The sequence below is a fragment of the Microtus ochrogaster genome, chromosome 17 (assembly GCF_000317375.1).
Source record: "Microtus ochrogaster isolate Prairie Vole_2 chromosome 17, MicOch1.0, whole genome shotgun sequence".
Lineage (NCBI taxonomy): Eukaryota > Metazoa > Chordata > Mammalia > Rodentia > Cricetidae > Microtus > Microtus ochrogaster.
The window spans coordinates 4,589,599-4,611,702 of NC_022019.1; the positions used below are offsets into that span (position 1 = coordinate 4,589,599).

Consider the following 22,104-nt stretch of genomic DNA (forward strand, 5'->3'; position numbering starts at 1 on the left):
ATATATATGTATGTATATACATATATACATACATACATATATATGTATATACATATATACATATATACATATATATATATATATAAATTCAGTACCAAAGCTGCTTAATACTAGAATTTAAAAGGGCCTTACTGCTAGTTCCTAATACTTATAATCACTATTGAATTCCTCAAGACGTGGGGGTAAAATCTGGTAGAATATGGCAATCATTAATGGTTAAAAAAATAATAAAAAGCAAAACTTTGTAAGCTAAAAATAGGAAGGAATTTACTTTTTCTGGATCTCTACCAAACCAATAATAAGTGCCTTCCTTCATGATAAAACAGTAGGGACATTCCTTTAAAAACCAGGATGAACAAAAACAAGCAAACAAAAACATCAATCAGGATCAAGGCAAGTCATATTCATATGCAGCTTCTACTCAAAAAAATGCAATGAGGCAAGAAAAAGAAACAAGAGATATGTGGATCAAAAAGAAAACAAAACACAGTCTCAGTAGAAGTAACTGATGAAGAGGCTGCTTAGTTAGGGTTTCTACTGCTGTGAAGAGACACCATGACCATGCAACTCTTATAAGAAAACATTAATTCAGGGTGGCTAGTTTACATAGAGATTTAGTCCATTATCACCATGGTGGGGAGCATGGTGGTATGCAGTCAAACGTGGTGCTTGAGTACTAGCTGAGAGTTTTCCATCTTGCAGGCAACAGAAAGTTGACTGATACACTAGGCTACAGTATCTTGAGCATAGGAAATCTCAAAGCCCGCCCCCAACAGTTACACACTTCCTCCAATAAGGCCATACTCACTCCAACAAAGCCACACCTCCTAAAAGTGTCACTCCCTATGAGATTATGAGGGCCAATTACATTCAAACTACCACAGAGGCCTTTCAAAGTCAACAGGCAGGTTATTAGAACCAGTTAAGCTTTCATAAGGTTGCTGAAGGTTACAGAAGTATGAAAGCTGAAGATTTTAGAACTAAGTCTGGCAAGAGTTGGCTAAGGCCTTAGGAAGAAAACACTAAAACTTTATTCCAATACTCCTAGGAGACCTGATAAATGAAAAGCTATGCCAGTCATAAATTTGAAGACTCAATCCTGACACTAGTATATGGCACAGATACACCATATACACAAATATGCTGGTGCAGACACACAAATACTGAATTCTTATACTTAAAAAAACTAACTTGATTTCACAATCTCTAGAAAACACACAAGGGTCAAGGAACAGACAAAATTTTTGAGGAACAAATTGAGGAGAACTGGTCATATGACACTGAGCTTTATTATAAAGCTAGAGCAGCAGAGAGTGAGTGGAAATCCTATCAGGACAACTTACAGGTAAGACAGCACAGTGCATTGACTGTCCCTTAGGTGACAGGTCACTGGAGGAAGGGAAACCACCCTGCTCCCAACAAGGCAGTTTGAATGTCAATGATAATACAATCTACAAACTAAAAACTTGGAAATGGGGGATTACTGTTGCACACAGAGTGTACAGCAGCTATCTGGTCTACCTAGGAACTTGGCTACTTCAATTCAGTCAGAGTCCTGGGCTTAAAAAAAAATCTACTCTGAAAAAGTGGGATGGGGAAAGAATCTTGGAACAAAGGAAACCCTAACCCTAACCACTACCCTTGGGCTCAATTTTAAAATTTTACCTAAAGTCTGATATGAAAAGATTACAATCCCTAAGATGATACAAAGTGATCCTACCATTTAGGAATCGGTAGAGAAAGAAAGGAAAACTCTGGGCACACCTCACTTCCTAGGGAGGTATTTTGGGAGCAGGTCAGAGGTCAGGAATCAAGTCCAGAAATGCTTAATATTTTTAATATTGGATGTAGAAGCTAAGACTATCTTCATGAGTCTAAGAACCCAGTAATTATGAAGACTGCTTGTGATTTTATGATGGATTTGGGGGTAGGGAGACACATCTGCCATTAAATACAGATGAGTAAAAAACAAAGGACAGCCGCTTCAGAGGAAAAGGATGTTGCCTATTAGAAAGGTTTACTGAGGATAAAGAGCATGCCCCCAGAAGCATGATTCAATACTTACACACAATATACGTAAAGGACCAAAGGCTGGAATCAATAAGCAGAGAGGAGAGGGACATTCAGTGCCACAGGTCCTCAAAATGTGATCCAAGAGGTGATGAATTTGTGGGGACACTGTCAAATGAACGCCTCCAGTGTTTGTCACCTGATCTGTGCACAGCACCTATGAATCACAAAAGCCAACGTCTAATTCTTCCAGCTTAAGGAATTCACTGGCTGCACTCCCATCTAGCCAATGTCAGTGAATTCCTGAAAGATTACCGTGGACTCTGCAAACTTTCTAGAATATGCCTCATAGAAGGAGGATAGATCCTTCCCTGAAAGCAACTGGGGACAGGATATTAAACATGAAGACACTGTCCTGAGCTCCTCTGTCATTTATTTATAAAGAGTTGGATTTAGTAATTAACTCTGTATTCTTACGGCTAGAACTGCCCTTAAAATAAAAGGAGGATCAGCCACAGGGTATCTTAATTAGAACAAGAAGAGGCGAGCCCTCTGAGGATCTAAGAGCATTGATTTATATGTCTCTTGCCTGTGGGCATGCTTTGTATTCTCCATGAAATCACAAAATTACTTTAAATTCCTTAGACTGTGTCGGCAAGTCCTGAAGGGCACTGGACATGACTTCTGAGTCTGAGTGTGAAATTAATCCAAAGCAGCTTAATGCTTCCCTGAAGCGTGTCTACCTTGGAGTGCATTCAGGGCCTACTGCTGTTTTTTTACAACTATCTTCTTCAAGGGGCTTTTTCGTTTTTCTGAGATAGGGTCTCCAGGCTGGTCTTGAACTCCCAATACCTGTTACTCTCCCTCCTAAGTGCTGAAAAGGCTCTTCTTCTTGAGGGACCCCCCCCTCCCTTTGTTGAATATTCCCCCACCTGCTATGCAGTGGCTCTGGGCCCTCTCCAATCCTCTGCCTGTTTGAAACTGACATTAGTGCCAATGATGAATTTGGACCCAAGACTTCACACATGCAGGCACATGCCAAGAAAAGCAACAAAAAACAAAACCACAAAACCACCGTGACTCTGAAAGTTTCATGTCCTTTTGAGCTACCTGGGGACCCTTGTTCTCAGTCCTGCGTCGCTGAATTACACCTTCTGTTTTCCCTCCACTGGTGACTACTAATTTCCCTTCCTCCAGACATCACTTTGTCATTGGTCCCACAAACTGGAAGGGCCCTTTTAACTTCTAGATTTTAAGGTATTGGTAATACTGGAAGGTATTGTTAATGCCTTCCAGGCAACAATGTCACACACTAATACATCCAAATAAGAACCTGACAACTTCTCTTTAAACTTCAGCCGTATGGAGTCCTCTGACATGGAATGCCCACCTTTGACTCCACTATCTAACGGAGTTTCCCCGACTAGTTCTTCTCTGCCTCTCCTGCCCTATTCTCTGGCCATCCCTGCTACCTTAAATTCTCTACTTGTGAGGCTTTCCAGGCCTCTGGGGGCCTGTGCTTCTAGGAAATCCCACAAGACTGCCCCACACCACACTGCCATCCCTAAGCTGGAAAGCAGTGGTCAGGATCACCCTTATCACCCACCTAGAGACCTTCCAGCCCTCACAGCTAAGGGCTGATTGAGGCCACAGTTTAAAGGTAGCGTCTGAGAAAGCCAGCAAGTGGGGCGGAGCTGTGTGTAAGTCAGTGGCCAAGAGCAGTAGGCGCCTAGGAATGGGAGCAGCAAAGTCCGGTGTACACTACACTGGACCGAGGTGTGTGTGGAGAAGAGTGTACACACAGAAGCAGCTTCCAGACAAGCGCAGGCAGGCCAGAGGTGGAAAGATGAGCTGAGCCTGCTCACAGAGCAGCTCATACAAAATGCCCTCAGATATGCAATGCTCCCAGCCTGCTCCTCAGAACTCTGTTCAGCTCACGTAGTCAACTGTTCCCTTAGACTCCAGACCATCATCCCTACCTGTCACTTCTTGATGCCAGGGACACTTCCGGAAAGTAATCATTTGTTGATGTCATTCCCCCGTGAAGACTCTCCTCACTTCCTCCCTCATTAGGTTCCTCCTGCTTACCCAAGTCCTTCGCCACAGGCCTTTCCCCCATTCCTGCTACCTGCAACCCCAAGTCTTCCACAAGCTCTTGTGAGGACTTTCAGGCCTTTGGGGGGGGGGGGGTTCTTTCTAGCCAAAACAGCTCATCTTGTCTTGGCCTCAGGAACTGAAGTCAAGAGGCTTGGATACTGCCTGACTTGTACCTGTAACTGTGGGACCCACGTGGAGACTGGCACGAAGCATAAACTCAGTCGGAACTTTCTGGCTGAGGCTCACATCCTTAGCCTGCCCTTAACAGAACAGACAGGGCTAGTGAGAGCTGGTGCAGAGCCTCCTTCCTACACCCTTCTCCATGACCTCTGGTATTCACTACCCTCTTCTAGTCATGCCCTGAACCCTTAGGCAGTCTGAGCCTTGCAGTCTGAGCGGGCTTTTCCCTGCTGTCTGCTGTCCTGGGTAGGCAGCACGTGATCTACTCCATAGACCTCATGAAGAAAGCAATTACTAAATTCCTAGCACACTCAAACCCCAGCATGCAGCTATCGACGGCCTCACTATTCGCAGGAGTATGTGCTGCCACACCACTGACTATGCTTACATAATCCCCAAACAACTCTCCGCAACAGCACCTTTAATTTTGGCATTTTAATAACTATACTAGATTATAATGAAGACTCATTCAGATTAGCTACCTAGAAACACATCTGCTCTTCAAGAGTTGATGAAAATAGAATCAAGCCCTCAAAAGACAATCAAGTCACATCCACATCTGGAGATAGTCAGAAGAAGATGAAAACAAAGGTGGGATCCGCCCTTCGTTTCCTCCTAACTCGATTAATTCCTTTCACTCTCTCCCACCCCAGGACTAGGCAAAAGTCTGGGGCCAAGAGATGCAAAGAGCAATGTGAAGCAGGGCACATTATGATGGGAAATGCTCAGAGGACAAGAATGTGTTTTCCAGTGTGCATGGGACAGTGGGTAGGGATGTCGCTCAATGGCAGATCATGTGGCTAGCATGTGCAAGGCTATGGGCTAGATCCCCAGCACCACAGCACAACAACAACAAAAACACATGTGGGTCATTCAAGGGCGACATACCATCAGTCATACTCGTGGGAACTCTCCTGTTAACTTGGAAGTTGTTTAAAATTGCAATGCATCACACACACACACACACACACACACACACACACACACACACACTTGAATTAAGGAATTTTCAGATTTCATAGCATTCAGATAATAAAGTTGCTAAGAAAACAATTCAAGCAAAGACACAAATGTCCAGAAGCAAAGCTCTCTGCAGTGAGACAAGCTTGAATGTCCAAGCAGTAAACAGCAGGGCAAAGTAGGGACATGGGGCTTTCCTTGTAGATGGGAACAAGAGCAGATGACCTGGCAGCAGATAAAGGGTAGCTAGTTTTCTGTGTATGACTGTGTGCTGGGAATAAGATTTGACAGTTTGAGGGGTGGTGCCTGAGAAAACAAAGGGAAGAAGCACAAAATGTTCAACATTATGCAGGAGACCATAAAAGCCAATCATGGCACCCCAGCGCACAACACAGTAGCAGAACCACTTATCCAAAATGCCTGTAACCAGACCTGCTAGTTCAGATTCTGAGCTTTTTCAGGTTGATGGTGTTTGCACATACACAGCTAACACAGTTTAGGAATAGAACCCAACTCTTAACAGGACCGCGGATGAAGAGAAGTGTTACCTTACAAATATACAGGGAGACCACTTTAGGAGGCATTTTGTTTTGTGTGTTGGGTTTTGACTATGACCTGCTGCCTGATTTCAGGTCTGTGACTGTCTACTTGTAACTGTGTAAGTGTTCAGTTTTCAATTCTGAATTTCTGGATTAAGAAGGATTAGCCCGTATTAGTGGTTCCTACCTGCCCCGTCTGATAATGCCTGGCAAACTGGCTGACTACCCGGTAGTCATTTGAAAAGTACTCCATTAGGATAGACGGGACTTCCGCAAAGTCCGTCGGGCACCTGGTCCCTAAAATGGGGAGAAGAAAAATAGGAGTTAAATCAACATGTTTGTCTTTCATATTATGTGCCGTTTTTAAACTTCTATTTGTACTTCTGATGAACTATGATAAGCTTTTAATTTACTGAATCAATTTTACTTCTATAATATATTTGTACATATTTGCAGAAAAGTTTATTATAATCCTATATTTTTTCTTTATATAAAAAGTAAAACAAAGTATTTGCACAGCTGCCAAAATATCTTACAAAGCAAGAGCTCACACCCTCTGCACATAGCTTGTCTTCTGCTATACTAGCTTGACATGAAATACAAATTAAAACCCTCTTACAACAATTAAGGCATTTGTATTTAATTCAATGAATTCCATTACCAAATGCTTTTAGCCTCCATGTTTTCAAAGGGCTTTATTTAAGCTACTTCCTGCTTTGTTACAAAGTCAATCCTTGGAAAGAAAAATCAATATTTTAAATTCAAAGTTCCTTAAGGAAACAAATCCCCTAAGACCCTCTTGGTGACACCGTATTGTTCCAGTCAACCCACGCACACTCTTTTCAAACATCTTTTCTTTGCCCAAGTTCTGTGTGTTCAGACTGTTAATAAGCAAGGAATGCCAACACCTCACTGGGTGATCAAATGCTGACCACTGACAGTAGGGTGCTGGAGACTACAGATGAAGTGGAGCCAGGTGTGGTAGTGCACACCTATGTTCCCAGTAACTGGGAGGTGGAGGCAAGAAGATGAGGAGTTCAAGTCCAGTCTGAGTTATACAGTGAGTTCAAGGCCTGCCTAGGTTACTAGAGACTTTGTCTCCAAAAAATTTAAAACAAAATAAAACAAAAAATTTAAGAGACAAGAAAGCTAAGAATAAAATCCTCAATGTCATCAGGCATCATTAAAGTTCATGAAGCATAATTAAAATATTGCACAGTAGTAGCACAGGTAAAAGATACTTTTTTTAAAAAAATATTTATTTATTATTTATTATGTATACAATATTCTGTCTGTGTGTATGCTTGCAGGCCAGAAGAGGGCACCAGACCTCATTACAGATGGTTGTGAGCCACCATGTGGTTGCTGGGAATTGAACTCAGGACCTTTGGAAGAGCAGGCAATGCTCTTAACCGCTGAGCCATCTCTCCAGCCCAAAAGATACTTTTAAGAAATAATTTATTTTGTTTCGTAACAAAATCCATGGAGTTTTATAAATGAAAAGGAATTTTCACTTGTAGCTGTGCCAGCGACTGAGATGACACGTCCTAATCTTACACACACACAAGTGTACGTTCCCTGGGACATCATAGAATATATACGTGCAAAAGTTCAAGACTGACAACTGAGTCTTCCTCTCGTCGAGAGAGCAGCAGGAAAGGACCTAGAAAGTCATCTGAGATAAAAGACTCAGGAAGCAATGGCCAGACACTAGAAATCACCACAGACTCCCGGAACAAGCCTTCCTCACCAGTGACATGCTGGTACCGAGTTCGTCCAAGCATTGAATGCATGGCATGTCCCATCTCATGGAAGAGATTCTCCATCATCCCAGGAGTTAATAAGGTGGGAGAGTCCCTGGAGGAATGAGGAAGATTCAGCATCAGAACGACGACTGGGAGCTGATAGCTTCCATCTTCCTTTAATCTGCCCCCTCGAATGGTGAAGTGGCAGTCCTTTGAGAAGGCAAACAAGCAGAGACAAAGGTGTTGGACACTCTAAAGAACAAGCCTAGATATAAAACTCTACAGAAATGTGTGAGTTCAAACTTATAACTTACTCAATTTTTATCCTATATATTTATTTTTTTCTAAAACCTTAATCTTTAAGCTACTAACTCAATTCACTCAGCTAACTCCAAAAGCATGCATCGCCCTGACATGTCCAGTGCTGGGTACAGGCACTGAGGAGCTGAGACCCACACAGAAATGTTAACAGTGGGTGGGAAGAAGCGATGATGGCCCTGCTATGCGTCAGGCAAGTAACAGAAAGTCTTTCAGTCTGCCATCCCTACTCCTGGGTAGCCAGAAGTCTGGAGCAGACATACTGTCACTCCTTCACAAGGACATGGGGACAGACAACTGAAATGTCAAATTCTGCATCCAAACACACTTGCTGGATATGTTGCCGCTTGGGTCTGAACCCAACTGATTGTCAGAGGCCACCCACTCAAGAAAGCGGGAAAGCTGGGACACAGAGACTGTTGACTTGTCCTCTGGTCCTCTCGTTCATTCCTAAACAAATCACCATAAACCTGATCTACAGAATGTGGAGTGCTACCTGTCAAATCCCAGTATGAGCCACCTCCCAGGCTCACTTCTGTTCAAACGCTTTGGAAACTGTGGATCACTACTAAATGACAGCTATCATTTTTCTGTTTGTTTTTTTAGTTGTTGTTATTGTAATTGGTAGCCTAAAGTCATGGTATTTCCCAACGAGTTGCATGAAAATGCTGAAGGTGACCTGTGGGGAAATCTAGCGCACAGTGAATGAAGAGAAGCAAGCTGTGTGCTTCCCACACCGTGAACTAACTGGCAGCACAACAGCTTCCGTGGGCCCAGCAGCTGGGGGAAAACAAGCTTACACTTTCAGGTCTGTCACTGAGGGAGGTCAGGACAGGAACTGAAGCAGAAAGACCATGCAGTAACACTGCCTGCTAGCTTACTCGCTCATGCTTTCTTATACAGCCCAAGACCACCTGGCTAGGGATGGTACCAACCACAGAGGCTGAGCTCTTCTATACCAGTTAGCATTCAAGACAATCCCGCCCAGACATGTCCACAGATGAACCTGGTAAAGACAATTACTCAACTGAGACTCTCTAGGCTGTGTCAGGTTGACAGCGCTAAGTAGGACAACTGTCTGTCTGAGAGCGGGGCTGAGAGCTGGGGCTCCAGACAGAATTTTAGGGTGAAGACCTACGAATTGTGTCCTGGGCAAGTGCAAAACTTCACTGGCCTTAGTTTCCCTTAGTGTTAAAGCCCAGTTCAGAAGGCTGGGGTGAACATTAAAAGGTGTGAATATACAAAGTGTTTATGTGCTGGTTTTCAAAATTAAGAGCTTGTAAAAAGTCACCAATCCTAATTATTAGTTTAGTTAATATCACATTCCAGATTCAAACAGCACATGAGTCCATGCAGTTCTCCTCATGACCTTTTTTACTGTCAAATTCTATCCTATTTTCACATTTACATATTTAGTAACTCTTTAGTGCCTTCAGATATTATACAAATGACATATAAAGTTCACATTCATATTGATAAACTGCTGGCCACTTTTAGACAAGGCAGCTTGTAAAAGGAAGGCTTACCTGATGCGGCTTGTTTGCTCGCTGGAAAAAATCACAGTAAATGTACCCCAGCAACCCTTCAGATTCATGAACAACAGCCTAGAATACAAGTTCAAATTCAATGGTCAATGATCTCACAAAAAATCCCAAAATAGAACACAAGGCCCTGTATATTAAATACTCATAGTCAGCCATGATTATTTTAATTACATTTTACATCCCAACTTGCTCAAGTTCTTCACCTATTTTGCCCCAGCTCTGAATCATTTGACTTGAGAATGATGTGTTCAGGAGAACACATCTTCCTTGGGGCCCCATGTCCCATGTGCCCCTCCTCTGTATCAACTGCAGCAGCCACAGCTCTGCACAGAGGGCTGTTCTCAAAACAACCCGAAAGGCTGGCTTGACAATGTTAGTGGCGAATTCTTTTCCTTCCCTATCTTATGCAATTGATACAAGTGTTTGGACACAACTCTGTTCCCTATGCACACTCGGCTCCATCTTGTCTGTTTTTCTGAACTTAGTGATTCTACGAGAGTGAGCTCCAATTCATTGTTCTAAATTTTCAAGCAAGTATATTCATTCACCACTCGTGTGGCAAGCACCTAGAGAGCATCTCCTGGGTGCCCACAGTGATTCAAGGCACCCAGGAGATGACAATGAACACCATGGACCTGATGCTACCCCAGGCACCACCTGCATCTATCCTCTAGCCTGTTACTGGCTTTTCCTTCTACTACATGCTGACTTTTCCCTAACCTGTGCCGTCTAGGAAGTTAGTAACATGACAGGATCTTTTGTGGGTAACAACAGAGATAGAGTTCTCCTAGCTTGAACTGCTTCATACCAACATAGCCAAGGGGCAGCAAGGCAGCTGACATGACTGGGCACACAGTGAAGAAAGCATAGCCATCATGCAAGCAAGAGATAAATGTCACTGCCCCATGAAACCTATGGGATAAATTAATACGGGGACAAGAAAGCCACAAAACCTCCTGAAGAAAAATTTTAAGTATTCACACCCCAAGTAAAGTGGGTCTTAATAGGAGAAAAGCAAAACGTCAGGCTTGAAGTTGTCACCAAAGTCAAATAAATCAGACACGGGATCAAATTAATGTCTGATGTAAAGACCACTGCAAACCCGTGAAAGAGACCGACAAGAAGGGGAACAATGCATGTGCGAACTACAAAGGGACAGGCGTTGACTTTATACAGTCAGGAATAGCGAACTGTTGACAAGTAGAGTTCATGACTGGGTCGAAGCACGTGAAGGAAAATCAGCGGTTTACCCGGTTTCCTAAGAACACCTGTTTGAGAGAACAAACCTGGCTGTTCTACGTTCAGGTCCTTCATGCGAGGTCCTAAATCAGAAGTGATGCTTGAACTTTTTATGAAAGAGAAATGAGCTGGGCGCTCTGTCAGAATACAATTTCCTCAGAGGAGAAACTGCTGGGACTCACTGACACAGCCAGGGAAGCTTACCAATTTCCGGACATCATCACACCACACCTCTCCTTTTGCAGGCTGCTCTGCATACAAGGTGATGCCCAACAGTTTGTTAAATAAGATGTTCAGGCCTTCCATGCAAGCTCCAAGGGAGAAAAATGGGCAATATAAACTGGGCTCAATATTATACCTAAGAGAAGGAAGAGAGGTCAACAGTGTTTCTTCAATTTACTTCCAGAAGGTATATTCAGTTAACTGTTCATTTATACTTAAGACCAGAGTGGCAAAAAAATAATTCACAGAAAGAGGGTACAGTTGGCAGTCTGTAGTCTGTAGTCCTGCACCCAGCAACTCAAACAACTGCAGCGGAAAACACGTGGGTGGGCAGGGAGTAGAGGATGTGTCAGATGTATGAACTGGGTTTTAGAACTTGTGTGAGCCCCATCCTTGCAAGGCTTGGATCCTAGAACCCTGCCTGACTAGGGCAATGAGGAAATGAAGAAAGAACATACATTCAAAAAAGCTGGGATTGGGTAGCCTGGGCTCTCTGATGGAGAATCCATAGCACTTCAAAAGCTCAACGTGTGTATTCTATACAGTTGAGCAGGAAGGCAGGGTTATTGCATACAGCTGAACAAGGAGATGGGTTATTACATACAGATAAACAAGGAGGTAGGGTTACCGAATACAGCAGAACGAGGAGACAGACTTAGCTAGTCTTGGTAGGCACAGTCTCTAGGCCATAAATATCCTGAGGGAAAAAGCTATGGTGGACGTTTCTGCACACACTGCCGACATCCCTTTGAGCCTAACCTGGGGAACCCTTTGCAGCTCTCATAGGGCTGAGGAACTGGTCCCTGACAGGGCCATGTCAAACAAGACACATTCACTCACAATGTCACTCATTTCCTACATGTATGGACTATTTTTTGTTAATTTTTTTTTTCTCCTTATCCTACGGACAACTAAGGATAATGACCACTGAACCAGGTAGTGTAAGGAGACAGGTGAATTCTCTGGGAGGCCGTGCCAGGGCCCATGCAAGCAGGAGGCCATTCTACTACTGGATTTGCACATCCACAAGGAGCCATGAAGTCACCCCTCCCCCCCGTGACACCAAGGGGCCACTATATTTCTATCATTTGAGCGCTACTCAACTCCCTTTTCTCTAGAAAGATGAGCATTTTCTATTTCTAGCATCAATAGTACTATAGTAATCAGGGTAGATGTAGTCCCTGTACTAAGTGTATTTTTTATTAGAGTCTGTGAGTATGTTTTATTAGGGTATGTTTGGTTGTTATGTAGGGAGAAAAGGAGGGAGGAGAAGAGAGAGAGAGAACACAAAAGAGAGTATGCCACGTGCCGCAGCATGCCAGCAGAGGTCAAAGGACAACTTTAGGAGTTGGTTCTTTCCTCCCACTGGGGGCTTTGGGGCAGCATTACCTGCTGAGCCATCTCACTGGCCCATCATTCCTTAATCTTGACCTCTTCTATTTTTAAGCTTTCAATGACGTTATTATTTAGTCTCAGTGACGCAGCCACACACACATTCTTTAATACATACTTATAGGCAAAATGTGAACAGTGTCAATCATAAGGACCTCACTTTATAAAATACATCATTTAAAAAGGATGAGTTGTATACAAAAATATTGAACAAAAACTAAATAAAGTTTAAAGCATGCTAAATCATTTTAAAGTTCACAAATGGAAAAATATTTGTTTATGGAAAAAATGCCAGAGATACCATATTAAAATGCATATATTCTGTGACTATACACATCTTATAGATAGCATAACTGGTAAGCACAGTTACTTTCATCCCCAAATAATATTTTATATGCTCTATGTATTCCAACATAACCAAGCAGATGCAAATACATCATTCAAATGTTTATTTCTGAATCATCATATCAGGCCAAAATTTATAGCCACAGTCAAAAATAATAACTTGAGGAAAAAAATATAGATGCTCATTACATTTCTACTTTCTCACTCTAACTATATATTCTATATAAAATATAAACATGTGTATATATCTAACTATATAATTTTATATAAAATAAAAATTAATGCTACATAGAATAAATATCTGGACACAAGAGTAAATGTAAATTGCACCAAACAGATTTGGTAATGAAATCCAAACACACAACATGGTTTCTGATCTATCGTCCAGGAAAGCAGATCTGGGTGCTCAGAGTGATACTCAGAGGAGTCCTCACACAAGGCTGCTGCCCACAAGGTCGGAGCAGGAATGAGGAGCTACAACAGCATGTGCCGAATCTGCAGCAGCAAGTTTAGAGCTGGTGCTCAACAGACGTGGGGACAAATGATGGACAAGCAGTCCACAGGGTGAGAAGGGGATCTGCTTGTAGAGTACAGGGAGAACCAGGGAGGAATTCACACTCGGGAATGAGCGGAAGCAGCAGCATGACCGGAATATGACGACATGATGTGGCTCAACATGCACCATTCATAATGCAGAGAGAAACAGAAAAGGGTATGAAGATAACATGGAGTGAGGAGGGGAGGGTGGAGAGAGAATGCTGAGGAAGTAGGCATGCATTCTGCAGGCTGTGCTCTGTGAACTGCTGGACTCCATCAGTAAAGTGACTTGGGGACTCAGCCTCACTGCAAAGCATCTATAAACCATATGCATGTGCTGTTATTATTCCATCACACCAAAAGCTCAAAGAAGTTGTCTGTGAATTGAAATAAGAACGAATACGTGTAAACAGAAGTTACAACACTGCACGTTCCGTCTCAGGGACTGCAGTCAGAGATGAGGCCTGGAATGGCGCAGGCTGGACAATGTGAGAAACAGGTTGTAAGAGAGCAGGAAGAGCAGAGAGGGCTCCTCCGGAGCTTCAGGTGGCCAGCTGATGAGGGGCTGAAGTGCTAGGGGACATATGGGCTGGGAAAGACATGTTACTCTGCTCTGCTGTGAGATGCAGAGGAGGCAGGACTGTGAGTGAGGCAGTGGGAAGAACTGAGAGCCAGACTGCCTAGGACTCACACAACCGTGCACAGAGGAAAAGGCGAGTTTGCCCTGGATACCAGAGAAGAAAGACTGTGGGAGGAGGAAGGAACCGTACAATTCAAAGGCACACCTTTAAAGCAGTCGTGAAACCTGAGACCTTCAGGACCAACAAGGAGGTATTGCTGCAGCTGTGGGAGGAGGCCCGCAGAGGCCACGGCCAAGTGATCACCATCTGATCAAGGGCAGCTCCCAGGACTTGCAGAGAGAAGGGGTGGAAGGAGACAGCACAGACAGAGCCACCACTGCTTAGAGAGGAACACCATGAGACCAGGAGAAGAAATACCTGGTGAGAAGGAAGGAAGTGCCAGGCTTCTGGTCAGACACTCGAGGAGCCCAAGGCCACCACCACAGCTAACAGCGGGAGCTGAACAAATGGGCGCCCGGGTTACATAGCAAATGGCTTCCCCAAAACAGGAGAGGCAGGTAGTGAGCCATAACTCCCTAGTCTTGTACAGTACCCCACACTTGCGTGTTTACTTCCATGTGCCTTGCAGTTCACAAAGTTAACATGGAGAAAAATGCCTCCTGCCAGTAGTGGGAGAAGAAAAGGAATCCTGAAATGCTAGGACATTCTGCTCTTACTGTGGCCTGCCCTCAAAAGAAACTGCTTAATCAAAACACAAGCAAAGAGCAGGGAGCTGAGGGGTAGAAATGATGTAGAAATACAATCTCCAGACTCATCTTCCAGGAAGGGAGAGGCTGGGAGACGTTGTGGAGGTCATCCAAGGACTCAAGCCACTCACAGACTTCAAGCTCAGCTGCTGTACTTAATGCCCTCACCAGGGCCCAAAGCATGGAGCGCCCAATCCTGAGCTGGACCTGCTGACGTGTTAGCCAAATGGCATTTTTCTCTTTACAGGCTAAATGCCTGGTGGTTTCTGTAGGAGAGAGACAGAGTGTCATGATCCATTTGCAGTATGAGGCCTGCTTGGAGTTCAGCAGAGTCGTGAGATAAGCATGCCCTTGCTGGTGGCTGGGCCTGCTTGTCTCAGATCTCTCAGAGCAAGAGAGTCGCAGGCAGTCTGCCACGTGACTGAGCCCCCGTCAGAAAATGGGCAGTCTTAAACCCTAAATTATTCATCAGATATGGCATTTTTGTCCTGAGTAAGATGAGCAATCTGGAGAGGAGACAAATTCTGGCTTACAAAGAAGTTAGGGATTTCCTGTATGGAGGGCCACTTTAAAAACCATCATCACATCACACATTTTTCTATGCTAGTTCCCTTTCTGCAGGATGGAATGTTAAAAACTGCCTCGTTTTCACTAGTCTTTTCAATTTGTTATTATTTATCTGCAACAGCAGTAAGAGGAGACAAAGCAATCCTAGAGCCTGTCTCAGACACAGCAGGGATGTGGATGTGAACAGACAGGGCTATGAAACAATTATAATTAACATCCTAAGGTCTCTAAAGGAAAAAGTAGAGAACGTCACCAGAACAGATGGTTAACGTATGCAGAAGGAAGGAACTTCAGATCAAAAGGATATGGAGGAGACTAAAAACACAGTGACAGAAATGACGAACGCCTCGAAAGGGCTCACAGACTTAGAATTGTTGAGCAAAGAATCACGGAGCTAGAAGCAATGCCAACAGAAGCATTTAAATCAGAAACGCCAGAGCATAAAGCTGCATTCTGGAAGCAGAGGCATAGGGAACACAAGCTGTGGGAGGCAAGCCTGGGCTATACAGTGAGACTCTGACTTTGGGGGAAAATAAAACAGAAATACGAAGAAAGAAAAGAATGAAAAATAGATAAAACTATCTAAGATTTGCAGGATAACTACAAAGTTGTGAAGTATAAATAATGAGAACAATAGAAGAAAATGTTTGACACAATGGCTGACAAGTTCCCAAATGAAAAAACACTAGCCAATAGCATGTGTCGGCACCCCTCCCTGCAAGGCTGGGGCGAGAAGACTTAAGTTCCAGGGCATCATGGACTACACCATGAGATATCTCAAAAACAATAAAAACCTAAATAAAATAGCAAACAAAAAACACCAGGTACCAAAATGGAAAAACAGAAAAGAGCAGAGAACATCAACAGGTAGGCCTTTCCCGACCACATTTAATTACTATAGCATATTTAACCAGAGAAAATCAAAGGCAAACCTTGCTTTTAAAAACGGGAGGGGGGGATCATCTTTTCTACCGAGAAACAAGGATAAGAATTACATGGACTACTCAGAAACCATGTAGTTAGAAAATGTGGGTTGAAATACTAAAAATGTCAACAGGGGGAAAAAAAACCACTAACCAAGAATTCTACATTGAATAAAGTTATCCATCAAAAGGGAGAACAAAGGACTCTTCAGGCAAACAGAATTATGGATATTTTCTCCTGTAGGTCTGCCATATAACAGCTCACCCTGAAAACATGAAAGTCTTAGCTGGGAGATTGACAGAACTCTACAAGACCACCAAGATTAGAGAGAACAGGCCTCCAGCACAGACTCCTGCTGGGGAGAAGTTTGCCAGGACAGAAATGGGAGAGGACCACAAGCTCTCCAGGACCTGAGGGAGGAGCTTACAAGAGGGATATCACAGAAGGTACGCAGGAAGATTGGCCAAAAGAAAGACTCACCACTGGAGAAACTGGATCTGCAGTGGTCTGACGTTACCACACCCCACCACGGTGCTCTCCATCTATAGGGCACCTCTCTTATTCCTTACCTAATCTCATGGTGCAGATGGGACAAGAATTACACCTGAGGAAACAAAGGCCCAAAGAAGCTGGTGACAACAGAAAGAAGAGGCCTGTCTTAGTTACAGTTCTACTGCTGAGACGCAACACCATGACCAAGGCAACTTAGAGAAGAAAGCATTTAATTGGGTGCTTGCTTACAGTTTCAGAGAGTGAGTCCATGACCATCATGGCGGGGAGCATGGCAGCCAGCAGGCAGGCATGGAATGCAGGCAATAGAGGAGAGTTTACAGCTTATCTGCAGAGTGAGACCGGACCTGGAGCGGGCTTTGAAATTTCAAAGGCCACCCCCATTGACACACCTCCTCCAACAAGGCCAAACCTACTAATCCTTCCTAAATAATTTCACTAACTAGGGACAAATGGTTCAAATATATGAAGATTATGGGGGCCATTGTCATTCAAACCACCACAAGCCCTACGCTTGAAATTGGAACATGGGATCCTTCTGGTTCTGTACTTTGGGCTTCTGGGGTCTTGACTTTCACATCAGGAAAATGGGAAACACTTCCCAGGCTCCAATGTAAGTAAGGGGGGGGTGGGTGGGGACCAGCACACTGCCACCATGATCACTGCCACAGGAAAGAAAGCAATGGGAAACCCAGTGCTTCCCTCTCCTCCTCAGAGCTTGCCAACTCTAAGAAGAAATGCAGCGTGGTTAAAGAACCTGCATCATAAACTGTATTACATATTACTAATAGTAAACATTCATGGGCTGTGTCCCAGAAAGTGAGGCTGTAGCCCCAATGATCAGACCATGGGCAATGGGGCACAGGGCCAGAGGAAAAGAGCCCTGGTGCAAACATGGTGGCTGCTGCTAATTCCACCCTTAGGCCCAGAGAGGAGTGATGGCGATCAGAGAGAGCCACCAAGAGCAGCCCAGAAGGAGGCTCCTGGTGAAGGAGCTCAAAGGCTGGAGAGGGAGAAGGGAAGCAAGGTGGGGTACAGCGCAAGAGGTCAGAACATCAGATGCCCTTGACCTCGCTCAGCTACCTCCTCCCCTCACTCTGGGACTCATACCAAAGGACAGTGAGCCAGAATGCAGCACCTACAGAAAGCTTCACGTTATCCATAGTACTACGAGGATCTGAGAGGCCCTTTATACAGGCTAAGTGGTAGCCAAAAGAACACCATTCACACTGGTACTACAGTGTGATGTGCTGACTATTGTATGTCACTGGTCTCCCTACGCTGAGGATACTAGGCCCATGGTCGGTCAGGCCAGGCTCTGCATATGACCATTGTGCCTGCCTTTATGGGGCATCACTGGTCAAGGCTTGCCTGTTAACACATACCTACAATGCCTCTATCCACAACTTCCTTAATTCCCATATATAATCCATGGAGAAATCTTCTCTACCACAGACACTCATCAGGGGTACAACACACGACCCTGCACCCTTCGAGTATACCAGAGCCATGGCCAATGCAAACAATAATATCTCATCATGCTGAGATTCTGGTTGTGACACACCAGACATCACTGTAAATTCTAGCAAAGTCCCTCCCATCCCCCATCCTCCACTCCCTCTCTCCCCCACCTTCATCCTGTTGTCCTTCCACCTCCCTAACACTGTCTCTCACCGCATTACCCAGCTCCCCAGCTTAGCTAGGGCACAGGTATGTACCACCATCCCAGAGCCTTCAGTTTTCTATCGATTTTGCAAAAAGTTCCCTTGGTGTGGCTCCTGCTTCCTCTGCAGAAGACACAGATAAATGGGGGCCCACCAGAACAAAGTTCAGAAATGTTCCATTAACTAAGAGCTGTCCCTTTCTCTGGCTCCCTACAGGTCTGTGATGCAAGACTGCTTGCTTTGCAGATACTGTATAAGGGGGTTCAATCTGCAACAAACCAACACAGTACAAAAGTACAAATATAATTTCATCTTTATTAGGAACAACAGAATTTGAGGTTGGTGTGGCTCAGTTGGTACTGTTTACATACAGCATGCCCAAGCATGTGGGTAGAATCCCAGCACCACAACAAAACCAACCTAACTTAGCATTATATCAAAACCCCTCAGGGACAGCAGGGCTAAATGAGCACTGAAGACATTCAACCAGAAAGTTCCTCATTATAATTTAAGTATTTAAAAAATGAATCAAGGGAAGGGAGGGGGAAGAGAAAGGGGTGAAAGGAAAGACAGAGCACTTGAGTATTTCAAAAATCTTGGCACTGAATTTACTGAGAGTGTGGTCCATGAACCTGGGCTGAAACCTTGGAGAAGCAAAGGCTTCTGCGTTGCTGCACTCAGTGAAGAGCAAGGGTGGCACTGCAGGCTTTAGCAGCACAGGCTCTCGGAGGCGCTCTTCAGAACCACAAAGGCGGCCCACCCGAGGATACTTGTGCTAGGAACATGCACACTTGGAAAGTACAGCTTACAACATAGCACTGCCCAGGGAACAATAGTTAATGCTATCATGCGTGTGGAAGGGGGTGTTTGCCATCAGGAGTGACAAAGCCTGATGACAGTTACAGCTGATGATGGCTTTGGAGCTCCACAGCAGGAGACCCCACACCAACAGCTGCCATCTTCTCTGGTTAACTACAGAAGGATCAGTGGAGAAACTGTCATGCCAGGACAGCTTGCTTCTCAGTTAACACGTAAAACTGAAAAAGAACAAGACCAGCCCTTCCTCTGCTCTAAGGGGCCACCAGGGCCATCTAGCCCCACTCTGCCTTCAGAAGCCACCAATGGGGCCCAGCTTCGGCTAGCTGGGTGCAGTTTCCCTCAACAGGGCAAAACCCACAGAAATGAGTACCAGACAAAGAAAGTTTAACTCTATCACCATCCTCGAGCAGCAGGAAGGAGAGCCAGCAGAGCTGAGTGTAGGGACAAAGGGCATTGCCAGCAAAGGAGATGACACAGTGGCAGAACCCGGCAGTGACAGCAAGGAGACCTCTGCTTGTGACTATCTGCTACCCTGCTTCTTTACTTCAGAGGACAGCGGAAAAGATGCTGAGTTGCGGGCCAGCTCTGCCAGGGGCCAGAAAGCAAAGGAACAGCAGCAATAGATGACAGCCAGAAGAAGGCAACAAGCAGGAAGCAGTCCTCAAGAGCCTTGGGAGAAAATGATAAAAGGTGATGGCCAGGGTGGCATTTGCATAGGAACTTTTCCAAGTCCCCGAGAACAGTCCAGTCCATCCTTAGACCATTACTGGGTGATGTAAACTCCTGCATAAGCTAAGCAAACAAAGGGTGGGGGGAGGTGAGGACACTAGAATATGCAGGCCTTGCCTGGATCCTAATTCAACAAACTAATAGGCAAAAACAGATTAGGTACTGTCACCATGTTGATCCTGAATGCCACCATTGTTGAAGGCTTAAGACTCCTAGACCACAGTAGTGCTATCTGGAAATGGTGGAATCTGTAAAAAGTGGGGCCCAATGGAAGGAAGCTAGTTCATGGGGGGTATGTCTCTAAATAGAGCATCAGGACCCCACCCTCCAGACTCTATCTACCTCCCAACTGCTGTGTAGTGAACAGCCCTTCCACTCTGTGCCCCCCACTATGATGCACTGCCCGGCTACAGACCCCAAATCAAAGAGGCCCATGGACCACATACTGGAGCCTCCAAAACTGGAGCAAAACCCAACCTCTCCTCCTGAGAAGCCGACTGTTTCAGTGTCTTGTGAAAACACACACCATCAGGAAACACTATATGGTGGACTAGGTAGAGATAACAGATTAGCACTAGGTAATGATGCTGAAGGTCCGTAAGACGTCCGTTCTTCAGAGATGTGAGCATGTGGGCATATAAACAAAATCTGAGACTGACCAGAAGGTATCTAGGTAATGTAGTAGGAAGGAAGGACAAAACAGCAACACAGAAATCAAGAGGGGGCGGAAGAAAAAACCCAGCACAGCTTGATGATCACTAGACCCCAGAGGTGAACATCAGGAAGCTACTTACATTATTCATTTTATGTTTATTTTGAAACTTTTCGTAATTTCGTAATAAAGGTTCATTTTTAAGAACTTTTAAACTACTCTGTCTCCACCAACAAAGATGAGATCTCACACACTAAACAGAAGTCCTTCTGTGACAGTCCACTGTCTTCTGTGTAATTTTATGTAAAACATACTTTTTTATTATGTGACTACTCGTGAGAGTTTTGAGGCTTAGCACGAGTAGATAATAGGAAACTGCCCTCTAAGACATCCTGATGCAAAGCAGCAGCACACACCCAGGTCACAGGAGCTTGCTGCTAGCAGGAAGAGACAAGGCCTGCCAAGGCACGAAGAGCGAAACCCAAGTGCTGACAGGGCAGATTAAACAACTCTAGGAAACGGCCAGAAAACGGCCCTGAGGGTCAGGGTAGGGATGGGCCAGCATTTCCTATTGAACATCTTTTTACCATTGTTCTGATGCTTTAAACCATATAAATGCACTGCCTATTCAAAAATAAATTTTAATTTCAAATAAAACAATTTCAGATATTTTTCCTATCTCTTCGAACTTGAAAGACCTAATTTCTCAGAAGAACCTAACTGAAAAAGCAAACAGCCACAGTCTTTCGTGGGCTGCTGTCTCCCCACATCAGCCCTGGGCAATCCTAACACACGCTAATTCTCCTACTTCCAAACAGGCTGCTTGTCTTCTTCAGGCAGCTAAATGAGAACCCTGAAACACAAACACATCTAAAGTTTTAACGTAACGCAAATGAGCCTGTAGTTAGCTTCAATAAAACAACAAAACAAATATACCAGGTTAAAACAAGAGCCACTTAGGGTTGGCAAAATGGTTTAGCAGGTCAAAACACTCATGAGTTCAATCACAAGGCAAGAAAAGACTTCAAGTTGTCCTCTGGGCCCCACACATGTGACATAGCATATGCACAGACACACTCAAATAAATATAAATAAACATGTAAGTAAAAAACTCTTTGAATGCCATTCAAAATATTATGGCACTGTCTTCCCCAAATTCTCATTGTATAATTACAATTACAAATAAAATGATTTTATTTGGTGTTGACATGGGCTTGAAGAGCTAACAAAGAGTTCGTGGTTCCTGAAAACTCAGTGCGTGTGTTCCTCAGAGCTTTAAAGTAAGGACAGCAAGCCAGCAGGATGGCCCAGTGAGTGCAGGTGCCTGTTGCCAGGTCTGACATCCTGAGTTCAAGCCCCAGGACCCACATAATGGAGAGAACTGACTCCTGCAAGTGAGCAGTCCTCTAACCACCATGTGTCTGGATGTATGCCCTTCCCCATATACACACATGCAAATAAGTGAACAAATAATAAATAAATGTGCTTATTAATGGCGTTATAAAGAAACAATTACATTTATGAGACAGCAGTGCCCAGAGAATTAAGGACAGGCAAAGCCACACAAGGATCAGATTAAGACACTGCAACTGAGACTACAGCTCTGCCCTCAGAGAGCGCTGCGTCTCGAGGAAGGCAGCTCTGCCCTCAGAGAGCGCTGTGTCTCGGGGAAGGCAGCTCTGCCCTCAAAGAGCGCTGTGTCTCGGGGAAGGCAGCTCTGCCCTCAGAGAGCGCTGTGTCTCGGGGAAGGCAGCTCTGCCCTCAGAGAGCGCTGTGTCTCGGGG

General features: G+C 44.4%; 1 protein-coding gene across 1 annotated transcript in view; it reads right to left on the reverse strand.

Moving 5' to 3' along the window:
• Window positions 1–22,104, reverse strand: part of Mipep (mitochondrial intermediate peptidase) — a 136,242-nt gene that overhangs the window by 78,960 nt on the left and 35,178 nt on the right. Inside the window, 5 exon segments of the mRNA XM_013349217.1 lie at window positions 2,794–2,809; window positions 5,974–6,083; window positions 7,537–7,741; window positions 9,376–9,453; window positions 10,837–10,990. Of these exon segments, the coding sequence (XP_013204671.1) occupies window positions 2,794–2,809; window positions 5,974–6,083; window positions 7,537–7,741; window positions 9,376–9,453; window positions 10,837–10,990 (563 nt within the window).